Source organism: Anolis carolinensis, chromosome 5 (genome assembly GCF_035594765.1).
Source record: "Anolis carolinensis isolate JA03-04 chromosome 5, rAnoCar3.1.pri, whole genome shotgun sequence".
Classification (NCBI taxonomy): domain Eukaryota; kingdom Metazoa; phylum Chordata; class Lepidosauria; order Squamata; family Dactyloidae; genus Anolis; species Anolis carolinensis.
The window spans coordinates 145,974,503-145,994,563 of NC_085845.1; the positions used below are offsets into that span (position 1 = coordinate 145,974,503).

A 20,061-nucleotide genomic window follows, 5' to 3' on the forward strand; every position below is an offset into this window, starting at 1 on the left:
AAAGAGAAGGGGAGCTAAGGCGCATGCGCGGAATTGGAGCGCTCATGGGCGCGCCAGATTAGAAGGAAGTGACAGCGGGGAAGTTCCCAAATTGAGTCAAGCGGGAAAGCAAGTGGGCGGAGCCAAAGGGGAAACTTAATTGGGGGGAGTCCTTTAGCCGGGAAAGGCTCATTTCGGGGAGCTAAAAGGGTGAGCTATGCCATTTATCCTCTCCCTCTCTTTTCTTTGGACAGCTCACTATTGCAGGCATAGGCAAACTTGGGCCCTCCCGGTGTTTTGGACTTCAACTCCCACAATTCCTAACAGCCGGTAGGCTGTTAGGAATTGTGGGAGTTGAAGTCCAAAACACCGGGAAGGCCCAAGTTTGCCCATGCCTGCAGTACTGTAAGGTCCTGGTTTAGCCGGACCAGGCACTCAAACCCCATAAATGCCTTTATATTTATAGTGTCCTTCCAAAATGTATGTGAATTGTGGTGACCCTATAACATCCTAGGATTTTCTTATTTGGGATGGTTTTGCCAATCCCTTACAAGCTTCTGGTGCTCATTGGTGGTCTCCCCTCCAAGTACCAACCAGGACTGACCCTGCTTAGCTTCCAAGATCAGACCGCATCTGGTGCCTTTATGGTTTTTAGGGATAGGACACTTTATTGTTCTGTGTTCTTTTATTTCAATTTTTGCATTTTCTTTTAAAACATACAGTACACACCTTTAATAATAAAAATATTTATTCAAATTGCTTGGGTCTTGATTCTTGCAAAGTGGTTTATTAACGCAGCCATCCTTGTTGAGCAATGGCTGACTTTAATCTTGAGTTTTTATTTAGATGCTTTTGCCACTGTATTTGTTATTTATTTATTTGCGACATTTATATCCTGCCCTTCTCACCCTGAAGGGGACTCAGGGCGGCTTACAAGTTATATGTACAGTAGAGTCTCACTTATCCAAGCCTCACTTATCCAAGCTTCTGGATTATCCAAGCCATTTTTGTAGTCAATGTTTTCAATATATCATGATATTTTGGTGCAGTAATTGCAACATAACATTACTGCATATTGAACTACTTTTTCTGTCAAATTTGTTGTATAACATGATGTTTTGGTGCTTAATTTGTAAAATCATAACCTAATTTGATGTTTAATAAGCTTTTCCTTAATCCCTCCTTATTATCCAACATATTCGCTTATCCAAGCTTCTGCCGGCCCGTTTAGCTTGGATAAGTGAGACTCTACTGTACGTACAATATGTTATATTACAGTAGAGTCTCACTTATCCAAGACTCGCTTATCCAAGGTTCTGGATTATCCAATGCATTTTTGTAGTCAATGTTTTCAATATCTATATATATAAAAGGGTAATGAAATTTCGGCCTAGGACAAAACAACAAAACCACACATCCCAGAAACACTAAACCTGGCAGTACAACCCGTCATCCATGCCTCTGCATTCATACAACAAAAAGAAAAGAAAAATAAAGTCCTAACTAGAGGGAGAGGAATAACTGCTTTCATCCAATTGCTGCCAGTTAGAAGGCTAAGCTCTGCCCACTTGGTCTCCTAGCAACCCACTCACCCCAGGGGACAGGCAGAGTTAGGCCTCACGTAGGCCTCTTCCACACTACCTATAAAATACAGATTATCTGATTTCCCATACTACCGTACTTCGCCACAGCAACGCATGGCCGGGCACAGCTAGTATTGTGATATTTTGGTGCTAAATGTGTAAATACAGTAATTACAACATAACATTACTGCATATTGAACTACTTTTTCTGTCAAGTTTGTTGTATAACATGATGTTTTGGTGCTTAATTTGTAAAATCATAACCTAATTTGATGTTTAATAGACTTTTCTTTAATCCCTCCTTATTATCCAACATATTCATTTATCCAAGCTTCTGCCGGCCCATTTAGCTTGGATAAGTAAGACTCTACTGTACATACAATATGTTATATTATTAGGATAGCACAATATAAGCATTATATATTACTATATTGTACTATACCACTATACTGCTATATTATTAGTAATATTACACATAATATATAATATACAATTATAATAGTGTATTATGATTATTATATATTATTATCATTATTATCAATATTATGTGCATATACAATATATTATGTTATTATTATAGCATAATATTAGTATTATATATTATTATATTGTTATATTGACACAGGAGATATGGTGGACTGCTGTCTTCCTTGCCCGCCTTCTTCAATATGTCAATTCTGTATCTGTTCAGTATACCTTTTCATATCATGTGTTCTTGATCTATGTAAATGTTTTTTGTTGGTTTGTTTTTAAAATTGTTGTATTTATTTATTTATTTACTGTAATTTTTACCCTGCTCTATCTCAAACCCGTAGGTGACTCAGAGCGGCTTCCAAATGGGCAATAATTCAATGCCACATTAACATAAGACAAATGAAATACTATATACACTGGGTGTTAAATCATGAAAATTGGTGGCGCAGTGGGTTAAACCCTTGTGCTGGCGGGACTGATCACTTGAAGGTAGGTTTGCTGACCTACCTTGCCAGTTCAAATCCAACCCAGAGAGAACGTGGATGAGCTCCCTCTATCAGCTCCAACTCCACGCGAGGACATGAGAGAAGCCTCCTACAAGGATGGTAAAAACACCAAAACATTTGGGCATCCCCTGAGCAACATCCTTGCAGACAGCCAATTATCTCATACCAGAAGCGACTTGCAGTTTCTCAAGTCGCTCCTGACACATAAAAAAATGAAAATCATAAAGCACTAATAAATACATGAATAAGCTATTCAAAGATTACACATAAAAATCATAATCTAGAAGCCTTGCCACTCACAGTGTCATTCACTTTGTAGCTGTATTTAGCCCTGTGCTACTCTCTAAAAGCTTGGTTCCATAGCCAGGTTTTAACTTATTTTGTAAAGGATAGGAGAGAGGAGGCCAATCTAATTTCACTGGGAAGGGAGTTCCACAGGCGAGGGGCCACCACTGAGGAGGCCCTTGTACCATGCCTTCAGCCATTAGGAGAGGCGGGTAATAAATAAAATGTATTATTATTATTATTATTATTATTATTATTATTATTATCAATCTTCCTATAGCCGTAGTAGTACTAAAGGTTTTAGGTTGAGAATCCCATATCAGAAATGCTTGGGGCCAGAAGTGTTTGGGACTTAAGATTTTTTTCAGACTTTTGCATACCTGTGTTTTTATATATGGACGTGATGAGATACTTTGGGACACAAGTCTAAACATGGAATTCATTTATGTTTTATGTACACCTTATACAGCCTCTGTGCATGAGACAGAGGCGGTGTACTCTGAACCATCAGAAAGCAAAGGCGTCACTATAATAATACTAATAGTAAGTGCCGCATATACTGTTTCAGCTACCCATTAGTTAATTTTGACTATTGGAGTATTTTTGGTTTTTGGAGTTCCATATATGTTGTAGGAAAGTGTTGTGAAATGACAAGAGATACTTTGTGACTTTGGTTCAACAATGTAAGCAGTGTGCATGACTGCACAATTGTGATTCGAACACCTAACATAAAATTGTAAATGAAGATGGAATTTATAGCTCTGATTACATTATTGTTACAACATTCTTTAATATAAATGTCTTCAACCTTCAAGAAATAACCGTAACAACTGTTAGTTATATAAAAGGGTGCATATATTTCTGGGGGCACTGCTGCTTGCTTTGGTTGAGCACTGCGGAGTAAACTACAGTAGAATCTCACTTATCCAACATAAATGGGCCAGCAGAACGTTGGATAAGCGAATATGTTGGATAATAAGGAGGGATTAAGGAAAAGCCTATTAAACATCAAATTAGATTATGATTTTACAAATTAGGCACCAAAACATCATGTTATACAACAAATTTGACAGAAAAAGTTCAATGCGCAGTAATGCTATGTAGTAATTACTGTATTTAGGAATTTAGCACCAAAATATCACAATGTATTGAAAACATTGACTACAAAAACATTGACTACTAAAAGGCAGACTGCATTGGATAATCCAGAACATTGGATAAGCGAATGTTGGATAAGTGAGACTACTGTACCACTTGTTTGGCTTCTTTCATTGAGCAGGCTCTTACTATCTGGATCAGAATCCATCCTCCTTGTTGCTGTGTGCCTTAAAGTCATTTCAAATCTATGGTGACCTTAAGATGGACCTAGCACAGGACTTTCTTGGCAACAATATTTCAGAAGTGGTCTGTGCTTGCCTTCCTCTTGAGTTTGAGAGAGTGTGACTTGCCAAAAGTCACCCAATGGGCTTCATGACCAATTGTGTATTTAGACTGATTTCCACAGTCATAGAAACCAGTACACCAGACTGGTTTCTAGAATATATTTTCATGTAAAGATGTTGCCAGTGTTTATTAAAATTAGACTTTCTTTCTTAAGAAAGGAAGTTTTTTTTTCCTCCTCTCCTACAGATTTGTTCCCAGGAAATGCTTTACAATGCCCATCAGTTATTAATAGTGTGTATATCAGTTTTTATCTCAACACCTCTCCCTGATAAGAATGATAAGATATGATTTTGGCAATCCAGGTGTTTTGGACCTCAATTCCCACAATTCCTAACAGCCAGTAGGCTGTTAGGAATTGCGGGAGTTGAAGTCCAAAACAGCTAAAGGACCGAAGTTTGCTCATGCCTGGTGTAGACTCATATAAAGCAGTTTTACATAATTGAACTGCAATGTATGTGTCTCCACTGACCACACAATGAAGTTTTACACTATGTTATATGGCAGTGTAGATTGGACCTCGGAGGCATCCAAATGCTGTATTGTTACTTCATGGTTGTCAAAATGGGTAGTTTGGGATTCTTTTTTAGAATGCACCTACATATTATATTTTTTTTTTGCTCAGGAATTGGCGATGAACAAGCCCATAACGCCTTCAACATACGTGCGCTGCCTTGGCTATGGCATGGTAAAACAACTAGCAGATTTTATTGATCCGCAGGAAGGATGGAAGAAATTAGCAGTAGACATAAAAAATCCCTCTGGAGATAACAGATACAACCAAATGCATTTAAGGTACTGTTGTAAAGTAAATATTGTTTCATGATTAGCATGTATCTCAACTGGAGAATTCGGGCTCTAGTGTGGTCTTTTATGAGAAGATATAAAATTAACTATACGATTCACAAGTTTAGTTGCTGTATTTATTTATTTATTTATTTATTTACAACATTTATATCCCGCCCTTCTCACCCGAAGGGACTCAGGGCGGCTTACAAAAATTGGCAAAATTTAATGCCCTGAATACAATCATAAAAACAAAACAGTAACAGATATATTAATAACATCGTTAAAACACATTATAAAACCTTAAAAACGTATAAATAATTAATTCCATTCGTCCGAGATCCTCATTCTTCATCCTTAAATCAGTCCATGTCAACTTTGTCATTTACTCATCAAAAGCTTGGGCACATAACCATGTTATGTTTCAGAAAATATACATAACACATCTAGTCTTATTTGATGTTTTATTGTATCCAGCTGAGGAGTGCCTGAGATGGAATGTAGATAGAATGTGAGTCTTTCTTAATCTGAGAATTATAAGTTTTTTCATTCCTATTATTCATGTCTCTTTTCAAGAAAAGCAAACCCTTATTTGTGCTTTCTTTTCAGGAGATTTGAAGCACGTCAGCAAGTAGGAAAGAGCCCTACCTGTGAATTACTTCATGACTGGGGTACATTAAACTGTACAGTTAGTGATTTGGTGGACTTGCTGGTTAAGAATCAGTTCTTGGCACCCGCCAGACTTCTTCTTCCAGGTAATGTTGATTTGTGTGCTATGTCTTATGTGTACTTTTAATGGGATCAATCCCCTATGGTAGTTTTTGAGGATCTGTCTTGAATGAGCATGCTTAATTTTCTTGAACACAGATATGAGCAACAGGAAATGAAACCTTTTATTTAATTAATAGTTATTACATGCTTTCAGTATCATTGTAATGTGTAACTTGTGGCAATTGTTGACAAGATGTATTCCAAGGAGAATTGCCATTGCTACCAGAACAGTAGAGTCTCACTTATCCAAGATAAACAGGCCAGCAGAACATTGAATAAACAAAAATATTGGATAATAAGGAGGGATTAAGAAAAAAGCCTATTAAACATAAAATTACATTATGATTTTACAAATTAAGCACCAAACCATCATGTTTTACAAGAAATTGACAGAAAAAGCAGTTAAATACACAGTAATGTTATGTTGTAATTACTGTATTTACGAATTTAGCACTAAAACATTGCAACATTTACTACAAAAATAATGACTACTAAAAGGCAGACTGCCTTGGATAATACAGAACCTTGGATAAGTGAAGCTTGGATAAGTGAGACTCTACTGTATTAAAAAACTCTAAAATCAGAACAGTAAATAAAGAACAACACTAAGAAAATGGAAATTCCAGTCAGGAAATAAACAGGCCCAGCTAACACCTCCGAACAAAGGATTCCCCCAGGCAGGAAACAACCAGGCTTTGAAGGCTATTTGGTGCTAATTAAGGTGGCCAATTGAAACATTCACACTTGCCTCAAGCAGACAAGAGTTCTTTCTCCCATCCTGGTCATTCTACAGATATATAAATCCCACTTGCCTAGTTTCCAACAGACTTCACAACCTCTGAGGATGTCTTCCATAGATGTCGGTGAAATGTCAGAAGATAATCCTTCTGGAACATGGCCATACAGCTTGGAAAACTCACAGCAACCCACTAATTCTGGCCATGAAAGCCTTCGACAACACACAGAATTGCGATTGTTATCCTTTAAAATAACCCTGAATCTTTCTAAAAATCAGCAAAAGGGAAACTATATATTGTCTAGGTATGGGATGTGAAAGTTCCTCACCTGGCTCATGAGCAGCGCCTGCTGTTTTCCTCTGATCACGGACTGAAAATAAGGAAGTAGTTAAAATTTAAATGTCCTACATGGATCTGTTTTGGCAGACAAACATTTGCACTTGTCCATGAGTAGATATCCACAGAACTGATTTACATTTTGTAATTTTGTATAGTCGGTGGGAAAATGTCAACTTAGTCCAGTTTACTTTTGTCCCTGAAATGTTTTCTGGATTGGAGTTCCTTGTAGTAGTTTATGTGACCAGAACATACATTTGTTGTGAAGAACCTTGTGCTTTTTAAGCGCAGTGTTTTCTGCACAATGCTGCACCAGTAATCTAAAATATTCTAAACTCTGATTATTATTGTTTTGTGACAGATGCTGTGCAGGCAAAAGAAAATATCTCAGTGCCTTTACCTTTCCAAGAAACAATGTGTCTAAATGAACAAGAAGCTCCTTTGGGGGAAAAGCAAGTGGCATCTGTATCTCCTCTCCCAGCTCCAGACAGAGAGCTTGAAATGCCAGTTTCTTGTGGTCTGAGTACCGAGGAGAGTGCCTCACTTTTGAACAGCACCAGTGAGTAGTTCTGCTCATATTCTGATCATTAAATCTTACCTTTCACTTCACTCCATCTTTGAGTCTGAGAAAACTGTCTTCTTGGTGTGGGAAACTGAGGTAGAAGCAGATACATGGAAGTTTGTAATTGTTTGCTCAGGGATATATTTTATAGAAAAATCTTGAGTTGTGTAATGATAATCTTTTGTGAATCCTGGTTCTTATCTTTGAGAAGTTTATGTCACATCAATGAACTTAATACACATCAATGAACTTAAATACAATTACAGTGTTCCCTAACTTATCACGGGGGTTAGGTTCCAGGACCACCCACAGTTAGTGAAAATCTGCGAAGTAGGGATGCTATATTAATTTTAATATTATTTTAGTAGTTATACACTATTTTAAGTCTTTGTCAACCAGTCGTGTTTTGATAAATCACCGCCTCCTCCTCCTGTTGCTGCTTGGGCTCCTTTTCTCTCCCTTGGCTTCTCCTTCCTCCCTTTCTTAGGCTGTAAATTGTAATTTTTTATTATTTATAGTAGTCTTTTAAAGTTTATTGAAAAGCCGCGAAACAGCGAATCTGTAAAAAGTGAACCACGAAATAGTGAGGGAACACTATTGATACCTCTCAGATCCTTCCATCTTGATTGGGACCAAATTGATTTATCTAAAATGTCTCTACTTGATCCCAACTTGATTTCTTTAAAATGTCTCTATTTGTTCCCAACTTGAACTAGCTACTTGTGAGCTTACAGAGTGTTGTATAAAAATATCTGGACTGCATTGTGCTCTCTGTTTCCATATTTTGCTAGCATCTCATGGGAAAAGAGATGTTGGACGAATGGTTTAAGTATTTGTATTGTACTGTTTAAAATGTATTTATTGTATTATGCTAAATTGATTGTTTTAATTGCCTATGTTTTATTTTTTGTACTAAATACAGCATTGAATTTTGCCAGATTGTGAGCCGCCCTGAGTCCCTTCGGGTGAGAAGGGCGGCATAGAAATGATGGTAATAAATAAATAAATGAATAAATGTTGGCCAATCTTTGTGAGATAATTACTGTCAAGAGATTTATGGGGCTAGGATTGAAGAGTAAAACATCACTCTGGCCAAAACACATTTTGCTACCTCAAATGTTAGATCTCTTTCTAAGTCTGTTTGATCTGCTGATTCCAAAAATGGCACCAGTTTTCCTTTATCTGCTCTGGCTTTTGAGATACAGAACATATAAGTCTTAATCTGCTTGCCCATAGAAAATCATGAGAACCATATCTAAGAAACTAGAGCTGGTGTGGTCTATCCAGTGCAGTTTTCTGAATCAGTGCCCCAAATAACCCTAGGAACAGGCCTAAAAACCAGGACACCAAGAAAAAATGATTTTTGATTGGGTTATGTTACAGTGTTTACTCCACCTTTCCTGTTTTCAGAGGTTTCCACTTACCATTTTCCATTACTTCTTTCAGGATTGCAGATTTTTCTCTTTCATGAGCTGAAAAGCTTTACAAATAACTTTGATGACAGAACAGTGTCAGCTGGTGGCAACAAGATTGGCGAAGGAGGCTTTGGAGTGGTATACAAAGGGTGCACCAATGGCAGAACGGTGGCAGTGAAAAAACTGACGGTTGTAGGTAGACCGTAGGTGTTCTGTATCCAACTATATATGCTGTGGTACTGACTTTGCTTAAAGTATAATGGAACCGAAAGCATCAAAAGGATAAAAATATCACAGTGTACACTGCTAAGTGTACACCCACATATGTCAGGAAGCCTATAAGAGAAATTGCATACCAGAAGCAATACTCTGGATAAACAAAATATCTGTCCTGTAACTCTAAAGAAGATCCTTCATTATTTCACAGAAGACATAAAATTAAATAAGAATTAATATCAATGGCCTTATCAAATGCTATGTGTCCACATGATGTGTAAAATAAAATAAAATAAATGAATAATGATGTTGAACTGGAAGTTTCACCGCCATCCTCCTGCACATAAATGTCTGAGTTTCTCGTTAATTCTGTCTTAATTTTCCTTGTAGCTCGCTGATGTAAGTATTGATGATCTGAAAAAACAGTTTGAACAAGAAATAACAATAATGGCAAAGTAAGTACTGAGCATTTTGGAAACACTTTTGCAGTATGTGGTTAGATGGCAGAAAAATACAGCTAGAATGTGGTTTGTTTAGGTTAATTGGTTGTTGTAGTCTAGTGTTTAGGCTGTATTGTTTTTTATTCATTAAAATAATATACTTTAAAAATACAGGAAGAATCCTAGTACAAAATATGGAAATCTCTTCTAAACATAGAGGTACAAAATATGGAAATCTGTTCTAAACAGAGAGGTAACTTAGGTTAAGGCATTGAAGACTCTTCAAATGTTGATCACTTGTGATTGGCAGTGCTTTGATCCATTTTTGATTCAAACTATACATGGTGAAATAATCAAAGACAATCATGTTAATCTATGCCAGCGTAAAAAGTTGTAAGAGACTTCTGTAGCATCTTTGAGTATAACCGAGAAAAATAAATTTCTAATTTACATGAACTCTAATCCACAAATTGGACTGGAGCTCATGAAACCTTATGATAGAAATTTCTTGTTTTTCAGTCTCAAAAGTGCTGCATGATTCCTTTATACATTTTAGGTACAACACTATTTATATTTTTAGTCCATGTTATTTTAATGGATTTGTGTTGTGGCATGACAGGGTCAAAACTGAATCAGGACTTGTCTTCTTTTTGTTAAATTGTTGAGATAAATACATACCACGGTTGAACATGTACATCCAGTGTGGTCTTCAGTATTTTTCACGTCTGATTAAATCAGTGGTTCCCAACCTTTTTTTTGACCAGAGACCACTTTGACCAGGGATCACTTGACCAGGGACCACTTTGACCAAGGACCGCATTGGATAGACGACATCAGCTCTAGTTTCTGATACAGAACATATGCCATCCAGTAGTCACCATCTGCTCACCCACAGAAAACCATATTTAAAATCTAGAGCTTATGTGGTCTATCCAATATAATTTTCTGAATCAGCACCCCAAATAACCCAAGAACAGGCCTAAAAACGAAGACACCAAGGCACCCCCGCTTCCAGGCGCCACATGGAACGGCTCCGCTCAGGGGGAGGGAGGAGAAGGAGAAGCAGCAGTCAGGAGATTTGTTGTTGTGTCTTTTGTGGGTAGTCAGCCTCTCCCCTCCCAACATCCCCATTGCCTTGGCACTATAAGAGGGTTTTGTGAGACCAGTCGTTTTTGTTGCAACGGTGTAGTAATGGTGAGGCTGCGGACCATATTTTAGTTTTTGGGGACCACAGGTTGGAAACCACTGGATTAAGTTAATACGATCCATCAAACCTTACAGTATTCTAAAATTCATTCACATCAAAAGTGGCACAAGAGTGGCATTGGAGTTTCATACTGAATTCTTTCCCCTTCTGGATGTGCTCATAAAGCCCTGAATAAAATGCATTTATTCCCATTGGATGAACCTGCACAGTCGATGTCAACAGTGATAGCTAATAATCAGTGATCATATTTTTGACTAGGTTTTTCAGAGCCTTCTGGGTCCTTGAATTGTCAGATGAAAGGCACAGAAGTCCAGATTAATGAGCCTGTTTATTTTTTCTCACAGGTGTCAGCATGAGAATCTAGTAGAATTGCTTGGGTTCTCAAATGACTTTGATCAGCCGTGCCTTGTCTCTGACTATATGCCTAATGGCTCATTGCTTGACAGATTAGCTTGTCTGGTAAGTGACACATTTACTCATTGTCAGTATTTAGAAGTTTAATGGTTCACTGTGGTGAACTGTAGTAGGCAAACCAGAGAAAGAGATAGAGAAATGCTTTATTATTTTAGCAGAGATGTCTAATTGTGTTGACATTTTTCTTCTGCAGCATTGCTCTGTTAAAACTGTGGAAAGGGTACCTCTCTATATAAAAAGGATTATATGTACAGAGCTACCCTTCATTCAAGTGATAAAACCAGGGAGAAAATCAAAGAACTATCCTATAATGTAATACATTTTCTTAGTGTGTATATTCAGATTTTGATAGGTTTTTAGTCATTTTTGCACTCTGAAGCCATGTTGGTTCCTTCATAGATTGTGGTCTAGTTGGAATTCTGTTAGTGGCATGCCTAGTAGTTACACCTACATATCACTTTTGGTCATTTCAGCAAGAGGAATTTTCCTTTTCCCTTATGCAATGACCAAAAGGCTCTTACAACCCACCTTCCTCCTCCTGCTACTATTATCATGGAGTAAACAATGGAGAGTAGGGAAATGGCTGAGAAGCATCTGGCTATGGGAGTATAGCCAGATGCATAACAATGAAGTCATTGTCTGGGAGTTTCTGGAGGTCTTGGAAGCTGATGGTTGTCATTGTGTATCTGGCCATGGTCATAGTCTGTCTCATCTTGGCAACGAATGCTCAATGCTATTTCAACTGCTTTTGATTGATGTCACTTATTATATATTGAAATTTATAGATGTGAATGTTAACTGAAGACATAGCTTGATAAACTTTCGCTTTTGCCCCCGTTTTAAAGGATGACACTCCACCAATTCCATGGAAAACAAGATGCAATATTGCTCAAGGTGCATCAAATGGAATCTGCTTTTTACATGAAAATAACCATATTCACCGTGATGTTAAAAGGTAATATCTATAAAACAAAGTTTAAGGTGAACAATAAATCTTACAATTGTTTTGTCCGTATGCTCTCTGTGTTCCTGAAACATTGCTGGTGACCTAAGGAAAAATGGCTGTTTTGTTGATATTCTGTGTGGTTTACCACTGCTGGTTAGTGGAAGGCAGTTGTTTAGGGTTGCTGTTGCTGCGTGCATGTTGTCCAGTTGGACTCCAGATATGGCCTGACCAATGCAGAATATAGTGGTACTTTCCTAGTGTGTATATTCAGATTCTGAACACTGTGATTTTATTAATGATAGCATTTACATTCTTTGCTGCAGCATCACACTTCTGGCTCATTCTTAGTTTGTGATCAACAATAATCCCAGGGTCCTTTTCACATGTAATCTGCTGAGCCCAGTATCCCCCATTGTATGCCCGTATGTTTGGATTTTGTGGCCTAAATGTAGAATTTTGCATTTGTTTGTGTTGATTTTTTATTAAGTTCAGCCCAGTTTTCTAATAAATACATCAAGGCCCCTTTCAGTTGCTCCTATCTTCCAATGTATTCGTTTTATATCATTGCCAGAAGGATCCCTTCTATCCCATCAGCTTTAGGACAGAACCCTATGACACACTTTTGGTGACTTCTTTCCAGTATGAAGTACAACCACTCTTGACAACTCTTTAAACACAGCTTTCCAATCAAATGCAAATACATCTGATGTTTCTGTCTGCCCCGTATTTAGTCAGTTTCTAATCAAAATGTCATGGGAGATCTTATAAAATGAACAAGTGATCCAATCAGGATTTCTTCTTGACAAACCCTTGCTGGCTCCTACTAATCACGCCATTGTCATCAAAGTACTTGCAAACAGAGCCCTGTATAATCTATTCAAATGTTTTTTTCCTGACAGGTTGACACACCTATAATTTTCTGAAGCTTTTTTCTGCCTTTTTGCCTACACAAAGGTTGTCATGCGAGTTGTCATTCTGTCCTTTTTCTTCTCTTTGTTTTACAGAATGCAGCTATTCCAAAATAATTGGTGCAGCCCATGCTAAACAAAAATGCTACTCTTTCTGTTCTGAGTTCATTACTGTGCCATCATCTCTTTATGTGTGGATGGGGGAATACCCTATAAAATGTGTCCCTCCACATTTGCAGGGGTTAGGGTGCAAGATCCACACAAAAACTGTGTCTATAAATACATACACTTCTTTAAGCATTTCTAGGTCATTTCTTCTGAATGTTGACCATAGAATAGTGCCAGAGGACCTAGAAATACTTAGGACATTTTTGTTCAGTTGCATGGTCGTCCATGAATAAAATCCACAAAGGCTTGGGCCACAAATATGGATCAATAACTGTAGTTATACTTGTTTTTCAGCGCAAATATCTTACTAACAGAGAAATTTGTGCCCAAACTTTCTGACTTTGGGCTCGCAAGGGCCTCAGTTAAATTCACGCACACCATCCTAACAGAGAGAATAGTGGGAACAGCAGCCTATATGGCTCCGGAGGCTTTGCGAGGAGAGATCACTCCTAAATCCGACATCTTCAGCTTTGGAGTGGTGAGTAGCCATATGTCACTTGTTGTTTTCCTTATCTTTTAAAAAGGCTTGGAAGAAAACAGTAAGCATATAGCAAGGAGACTTCCCAGCTTTCTCTAAGGTAGTGTTTCTCAACCTGGGGTCCCCAGATGTTTTTGGCTTACAACTCCCAGAAATCCCAGCCAGTTTACCAGCTGTTAGGATTGCTGGCAGTTGAAGGCCAAAAACATCTGGGGACCCCAGGTTGAGAACCACTACTCTAGGCCAAGGTAAACACCCACTTAGAGGTGTACATTTTCATTAATTTTATTTTCATAGGAAAGAAATAAGAATAATTAAATCATGTTTCTCCCTGGTTGCAAGAATCTTCAAAGACCACACACTTAGATATTTTTTCTGTGTGAAAACCTTTTGCTGTTTTTAGTTTTTGTTTGTTTGTTTTGAAATAGCAAAAGTAAATAAACTACATAACTATGACACCAGACAACAGACAATGCAGCTTCATGATATAATTATCCACTGCATGTGCATTAGCTACATTGTTTACTTATTTATTTTTCTTGTTCAGGGTAAGAATTCTCTTTGTGTATAATTATTTTAATAAAATTATTGTATTTACATTAATTTCTTCACTTGGTTATCTTCATGTGTTTTGTATCCATTCATGAAGAGCACCATAAAATCACACATAAATCAGTCACAATAGCTTTTCCTTTCAAATCTTTATGCCAGCAGTTTTTCATTGAGTTGATAGATAAGACCATGATATGCATTTTACTTGTGTTTTTCTTTAGGTATTACTTGAAATTATAACTGGGCTTCCTCCTGTGGATGAAAATAGAGATCCCCAGTTACTGGTAATTTCTTATTTTTTTCATGACATAACTCAGTAGACCTGTGTCTTTCTTTTATACCAGAATAAAAAAGAATAATTTATTGTTTCAGATTATTACAGTGGATTACAATTCTGGTAGGAGACAGAATGAATTAGAACCATCTTTGTAGCATCAGGTTCTGTAGAATAATTTAGCACCACTTTTCTATTTGGATTTCATTGTAAATCATTAGGAGTGATCTCGTTAAGATAAATATGAGAGTTGTTTCAAGATGTTTATATACTTATGTAATTACACCAATTTATGTTCTTTCTATGTATAAAGATGTATGCTGAATTTAATTCAGCTGTACATTTGGGTAACAATTAGGATGCTGATTCAGTGATGTTTCATATGGCATTACCTCTAGGCTGTGTATGTAATATGCAACATCTGATTTCTATATGGGAAGAACAAATGATGAAATTCTGCCCCATCTTGCTATTGTAGCTCTTCAAAATTGGGCAATCCTAGCATGGGAAGGAGCCATAGTATGGTGAGATAAGAATACCATAGTTTACATCTTGCTGAATCAGATGGAGTATATAATCCTCCTGAAATTATGCTTATGGCAGATGATAGGCTTATATTTGTTATTATTAGCACAACTTCCATTTTTTCTTGATAGGTGCCAGTTATGAATATTCCTACTATATTACACCAATTTCCTTAATTCTCACATTGTTTAATTTTAATAGATGTGAGGAAAGGGAGAATTGCCTACCATTGTTTCCTTGTGGTTGTGTTTTGATGGGAACCCTAAATAAGATTAAATGAATAAACAACGTATGTAAAATAAGGAGATCTTACTCCCAACCTTGAATACTGTTTTGCAGGAGCAGGAAAATGTTGAGTTTTTAAAATGAAGATGTCAATCAGTCTGCACTTTTATAGTGCTGATGCATGTAGTAACATCATATGGTGGACTGATATCTTTGAATGACAACTCCGTTTCCTAATGCTGTGTAATTTAGAGCTTTTCTAAGTTCTGTCTATGATGTTGACTTGGGAAATTCTTTAAGTTGTATTCAAAAAGGGTAACTCCTTTAAGCTCATCTTTAATGACAGAAGCACAACCTTTTTTTACTCAAGAGTCTCCTTTCCTTATGTTGCTCCCCTTCCAGAATTTCCACTTGAGTATTCAATAAATTAGATCATTTGAGATCAATGTAATGCTATAACTGCTTTCACACAGCTCACTATCAAAGAGGAAATTGAAGATGAAGAGAAGACACTTGAAGATTATATTGATGAAAAGATGAGTAGTTGGAGTATGGCATCAGTTGAACAGATGTACTCAATTGCTTGCCAGTGTCTGAATGAGAAGAAGAACCGGAGACCAGATATTAAGATGGTATAGGCATTTTGGCCACTTTGTGGTTGAAAGTGTTTTGTTTTATTTTGTCTGTTCGTCGTTGTGATGGTTAATTTGTATTTCTGGTTTTCTTACAGGTCAAGCAACATTTAGAAGAAATGGCGTTTGAATAAGGTCTCTTTTTATGTCCTGGCCTTGCTATCTAAAAGAACTATGTTTTTTCATAGATGAACTTGTTTCTCTTTGTCCCTTCAGGATTGTTAAAATTGATGGGTTTTTATATTTGTGACCCTGTTATTGTTTTCATCTTTCCTGCGCTATAGAATCGGAGTGGACAAAATGTGTTTCCTGGGTTCTATGCCATTCAACCAGCACCTTTTTGTGACTCTTGTTTTTTCCCTCTGCTCTAAAGTTAAACACCTTAAAGCCTTATTCAAATGTTTACATATCTATGGGACTGTTGTATCATGTCTGCTGCCGCCCAAGAAGCTAGAGTTAAACTTTATATATTTGGTGAGCATTGTTAATTACTGGAACGACATAAGCATGAAAAAATAGGAAGGAATCCTTGTCTTCACAGACATCAATTGGTAAGAACATCTGCACCAGTTGGATGGGTGACCAAACATAAGGTCTTTAGACTAAATAGAAGTGTAAAATCACACATAAACAAAGAGACTTATGTATATGTATCACTCCTTTAGTCTGACCCAGGGAGTATTGGCACTCTTTGGCTAAAAAGTTAAAGTGGTGTCAAACTGCATTAATTTTACAGTGTAGATGCATCCTTAATCTACAGTAGAAATGTAGAAAGAAAATTCTGGTTTTACCTTTTTCTTTGTTCCACAAACCCACAATTGTTAGATTTTCTACACTTGTGTCTCAATAACATTAGTGGTAAGAGGGCAAGAAAACTGTACCTAACAAAGTGGCAGGTTAACATTCAATTAAGTGTATTTTAACTCAACCCCATTTATTTAAATAAATTGTTTTAATAATGGCAGGATGGCAATACAAATTGCAAGAGAACATTTTAGAGTAGAGTGCTTCTGTCTAACATTCCAACCATTCTATTACATCCTCCCTATTTTTCATTTCTCATTTGAAAGCCAGTATTCATGCCGATTGAGCCTCTTCGAATCTCGCTGGGCTGCTTTTTTGGCACAGTGAGCACTTTATAATATTTCTTCTCAAAATTCTACTTCTGTAAACCGTTTCCTGAATCTGCTGATACCTCTCTCTTAAACTGTAGTACAAGTTGTACAATTCTGGCTACATAAGCACTGAACTTGCAATTTGAACATCAGAACAGTGATTTAACTTTAAGGGGCTATTTAATAAATTGGTGTAATTAAATAGGTTTGGTGAAGTTGGTGAAATTACTTCAATTTTAAGTGCAACTGTGTACCAGTTATCCAGCAAATTTATGTTTCTTTTAGTGTTAATTTGAAAGAATATGTATTATTCCTGCTTGGGCAACAATCAGCCTCTTGTCTTCTTTCATTTCTACATGTGATGCTGTTGAGAAACTGTATATGTCAAGAGTCAGACGCCAGTTACAAAACAGTTTATTCAGAAGATAAGCCAAAAAATAACATAAACACAGGAAATGTCCTTGAAACACTTCACTTATCAGTATCTCGAGAGTAGATTGGACAATAATAACTCAAAAACGAGCCACGCTAATTTCCCACGCTGGCATTCAATAAAAAACTAAATAACGCTTCAATTCAGCTTTGGAAAACAAATAGAGTTAATTGCTGGAAAATAAACAAACTAGAAAAGCAGTAAAACTGTTTCCACGGTGCAGCTAAGCCAAGAGCCTCAAAGGAATGATGAATAGCCGTCGTCAGAAGAATCCAAGGTCAGGTCAGGAGGCAGCAGAAATTCCGAAAGACAAACCAGTAGTCAGAAGCCGGGAAAAGTAGTCAGTCAGAGGGCGAAGACAGAAGCCAGGTCAAATACCAATCCAGAGTCCGAAGAGGGTGCAGTCATCCAAACCAGGTCCACGAAAAGGCACAAAGATGGTATCAGCAGATCCGAATCACAGTCCAAGTCCAGCACAGAGATCCCAATGGCGCCTCAGCAACACCTTGCCACACGCAAAGTGCAGTGGCCAAACATTCCCATTTTATTCCCCTTCCTCCTGGGTGACCAAACACTCACACCCAAACACCAGGTGTCCCAAATCTACTCAGAGTCTGAACTCCACACAGCTAGAACTCATGGATCTGGAGTACCTAGCAATTCGTCGGAGTCCCAATCATCCTGCCCACACTTAGCCCCATGAACACTTAAAGAACCATCCTCCCTTCTCCAAGCATCCCAATTGGGATCAGCTCCTGCAGAAACCCCAGGTTCAGAAGTATCCATAGACCCCAAATCCCCAGACATCTCCGGTGGCTGTGCCCATTCAGTGCCCGCTTCCCCAGCCACCACCTGTTCCTCAGCATCCATCTCCCCATCTGAATCTTCCTCAGAAGATCCCCCATATAGCTCTCTAAGTCACTTCCTGCGCAACTCCTCCAGTGAACCCTCATCACGAGGGTTTTTTCTTCCTCTTCGAATTCCATCACCATCAACCATAATCCCCGAAGGCGCAGTCACAACAGTATAAGTTTCTATACAATAACTGTTAGATTGGCCAGAGCACGGAATGAGGAATGATCAGAACCTATTTGGTTTTTTCTTAATGTCATTTTCCCTAAAACATTCGAGTAAAATGGGTTTAACAAAGCAGATTGCATGATTCCTTTGATTATAATTGTGTTTGGGTTGCTGTGAGTTTTGCAGGCTGTATGGCCATGTTCCAGAAGCATTCTGTCCTGACATTTCACCCACATCTATGGCAGGTATCTTCAGAGGTTGTGAGGTATATTGGAAACTAAGCAAAGGGAGATTTATATATCTGTGGAAGGTCCAGAGTGGGAGAAAGAACTGTTGTGTGTTGGAGGCAAGTATGAATGTTGTAATTAATCGTCTTGGTTAGCATTTAATGGCCTTGCAGCTCAAGGCCTGACTAATTCCTAATAATTGTCTTTGCTCTTTTGCTGTACCAAAATTATATCCAGTTTCTACGTTTGCAACTATGCCAGACTGCAAAAAAGGAATTTAGTTTTGTATGTTGAACATTATTATTTTTGATTAAGTTATTTCAGATAGTGCTAAAAATATCAATAGCTGAAACCATTTTCTCAATGGAGAAAAACAAACTTGTTAAAATGAATACAGAATAAGCAAAAGTTGGCTATCATGTTGGCTAGTGAAAAACTTGCGAGTAGTTTTCTTGTGAAATGATAGCTAATGAGGCCCCTGTGGACATAACACATGCTATATAGAAGCCATTTGACACAGATGTTGTTAGAACAAGTATTTTGATAACTGGTCTGTATGCACCATGGAGGATACAGTGTGCAAAACTGGTATATTATGCAAATAATACATACATGTTTTTAGATGGATATGCTTGTTCAACTTTTGTTAGTGAGAGAAAACTGCAGTTTACTTTTGTGTACCTACTAAGACTGAGACATCCTTTCTTTCCTCCTCTCAGAAATTTTACTAGATTTAGATCCATAAAACCAGAATTTGACAATTGTAGGGAACAGAAACATGCTTCTTGAGCACTGAAAACTAGTGTTTTCCAACTGCTAATTTGATTGCAATTGTGACCTTCATAGTCATACTGATTTGCTCCATCAACACCATCTAGACAAGCTGTTGCCACTGTCATTAAACCTAACTTATAAGTGTAAATTAAGTTGCTTTGAGACACATCCAGAAGAAAAGTGGGATATCAATCAGATAAATACATTTATATCAGTCTGAAACCTTACAGGACAATTCCAAATTCTATGCCATTTTCCACTGCTCCTTCCCATTTTCATTACTTCTGTAACACTCCTTTTAATGCACTTTCCTTTCACATGAAATCCTGAGCTATTCAATACCTTTGCTGTTATTTTCTAAAGTACAAAACCCTAAATTCAGTGAAAGATGAGTCTAAATTATCTTTAAAGCAGTAGCAGCACCTATAAAACTTTAACACAGAGATAAAGTGCATAGCGACAGTGATGCACTTCTGGTTTTCTATTATATTCAGAAGAGCTATCTCCCATGATTGTGATAAAAGGTCTGTCATTTGAAAAGTGGTGTTTGCCCAAACAGTTTAGCCATCCAAGGCAATGCTGTAAAACTGCTTTTCACATGAGAGTTTCTAAGTTCAAATCCTCATTTTATAC

General features: G+C 37.4%; 1 protein-coding gene across 2 annotated transcripts; it reads left to right on the plus strand.

The window, feature by feature from the left end:
• Positions 1–53: 53 nt before the first annotated feature.
• irak4 (interleukin 1 receptor associated kinase 4) lies at positions 54–17,176 on the plus strand. Of its 2 annotated transcripts, XM_062982508.1 has the most exons (13): positions 94–189; positions 2,378–2,525; positions 4,893–5,062; positions 5,663–5,808; positions 7,259–7,456; positions 8,906–9,066; positions 9,481–9,545; positions 11,082–11,196; positions 11,997–12,106; positions 13,468–13,651; positions 14,425–14,487; positions 15,701–15,859; positions 15,958–17,176. In XM_062982508.1, the coding sequence occupies exons 2-13, from the start codon at positions 2,436–2,438 to the stop codon at positions 15,991–15,993; spliced, it is 1,497 nt and encodes a 498-aa protein (XP_062838578.1). In that variant the 5' UTR covers positions 94–189; positions 2,378–2,435; the 3' UTR covers positions 15,994–17,176. The 2 variants fall into 2 exon arrangements, with proteins under 2 accessions (XP_062838579.1, XP_062838578.1); XM_062982509.1 differs by lacking the exon at positions 2,378–2,525 and having other exon boundaries at positions 54–189.
• The last annotated feature ends 2,885 nt before the right edge of the window (positions 17,177–20,061 follow it).

Excerpts from the sequence above, each read along its gene's own strand:
- irak4 (XM_062982508.1), top strand. The coding sequence starts at position 2,436 with ATGAAATACTATATACACTGGGTGTTAAATCATGAAAATTGGTGGCGC. Across the intron at positions 7,457-8,905 it reads CTCACTTTTGAACAGCACCA|GATTGCAGATTTTTCTCTTT; the intron begins GTGAGTAGTTCT and ends TACTTCTTTCAG. Across the intron at positions 15,860-15,957 it reads GGAGACCAGATATTAAGATG|GTCAAGCAACATTTAGAAGA; the intron begins GTATAGGCATTT and ends GTTTTCTTACAG.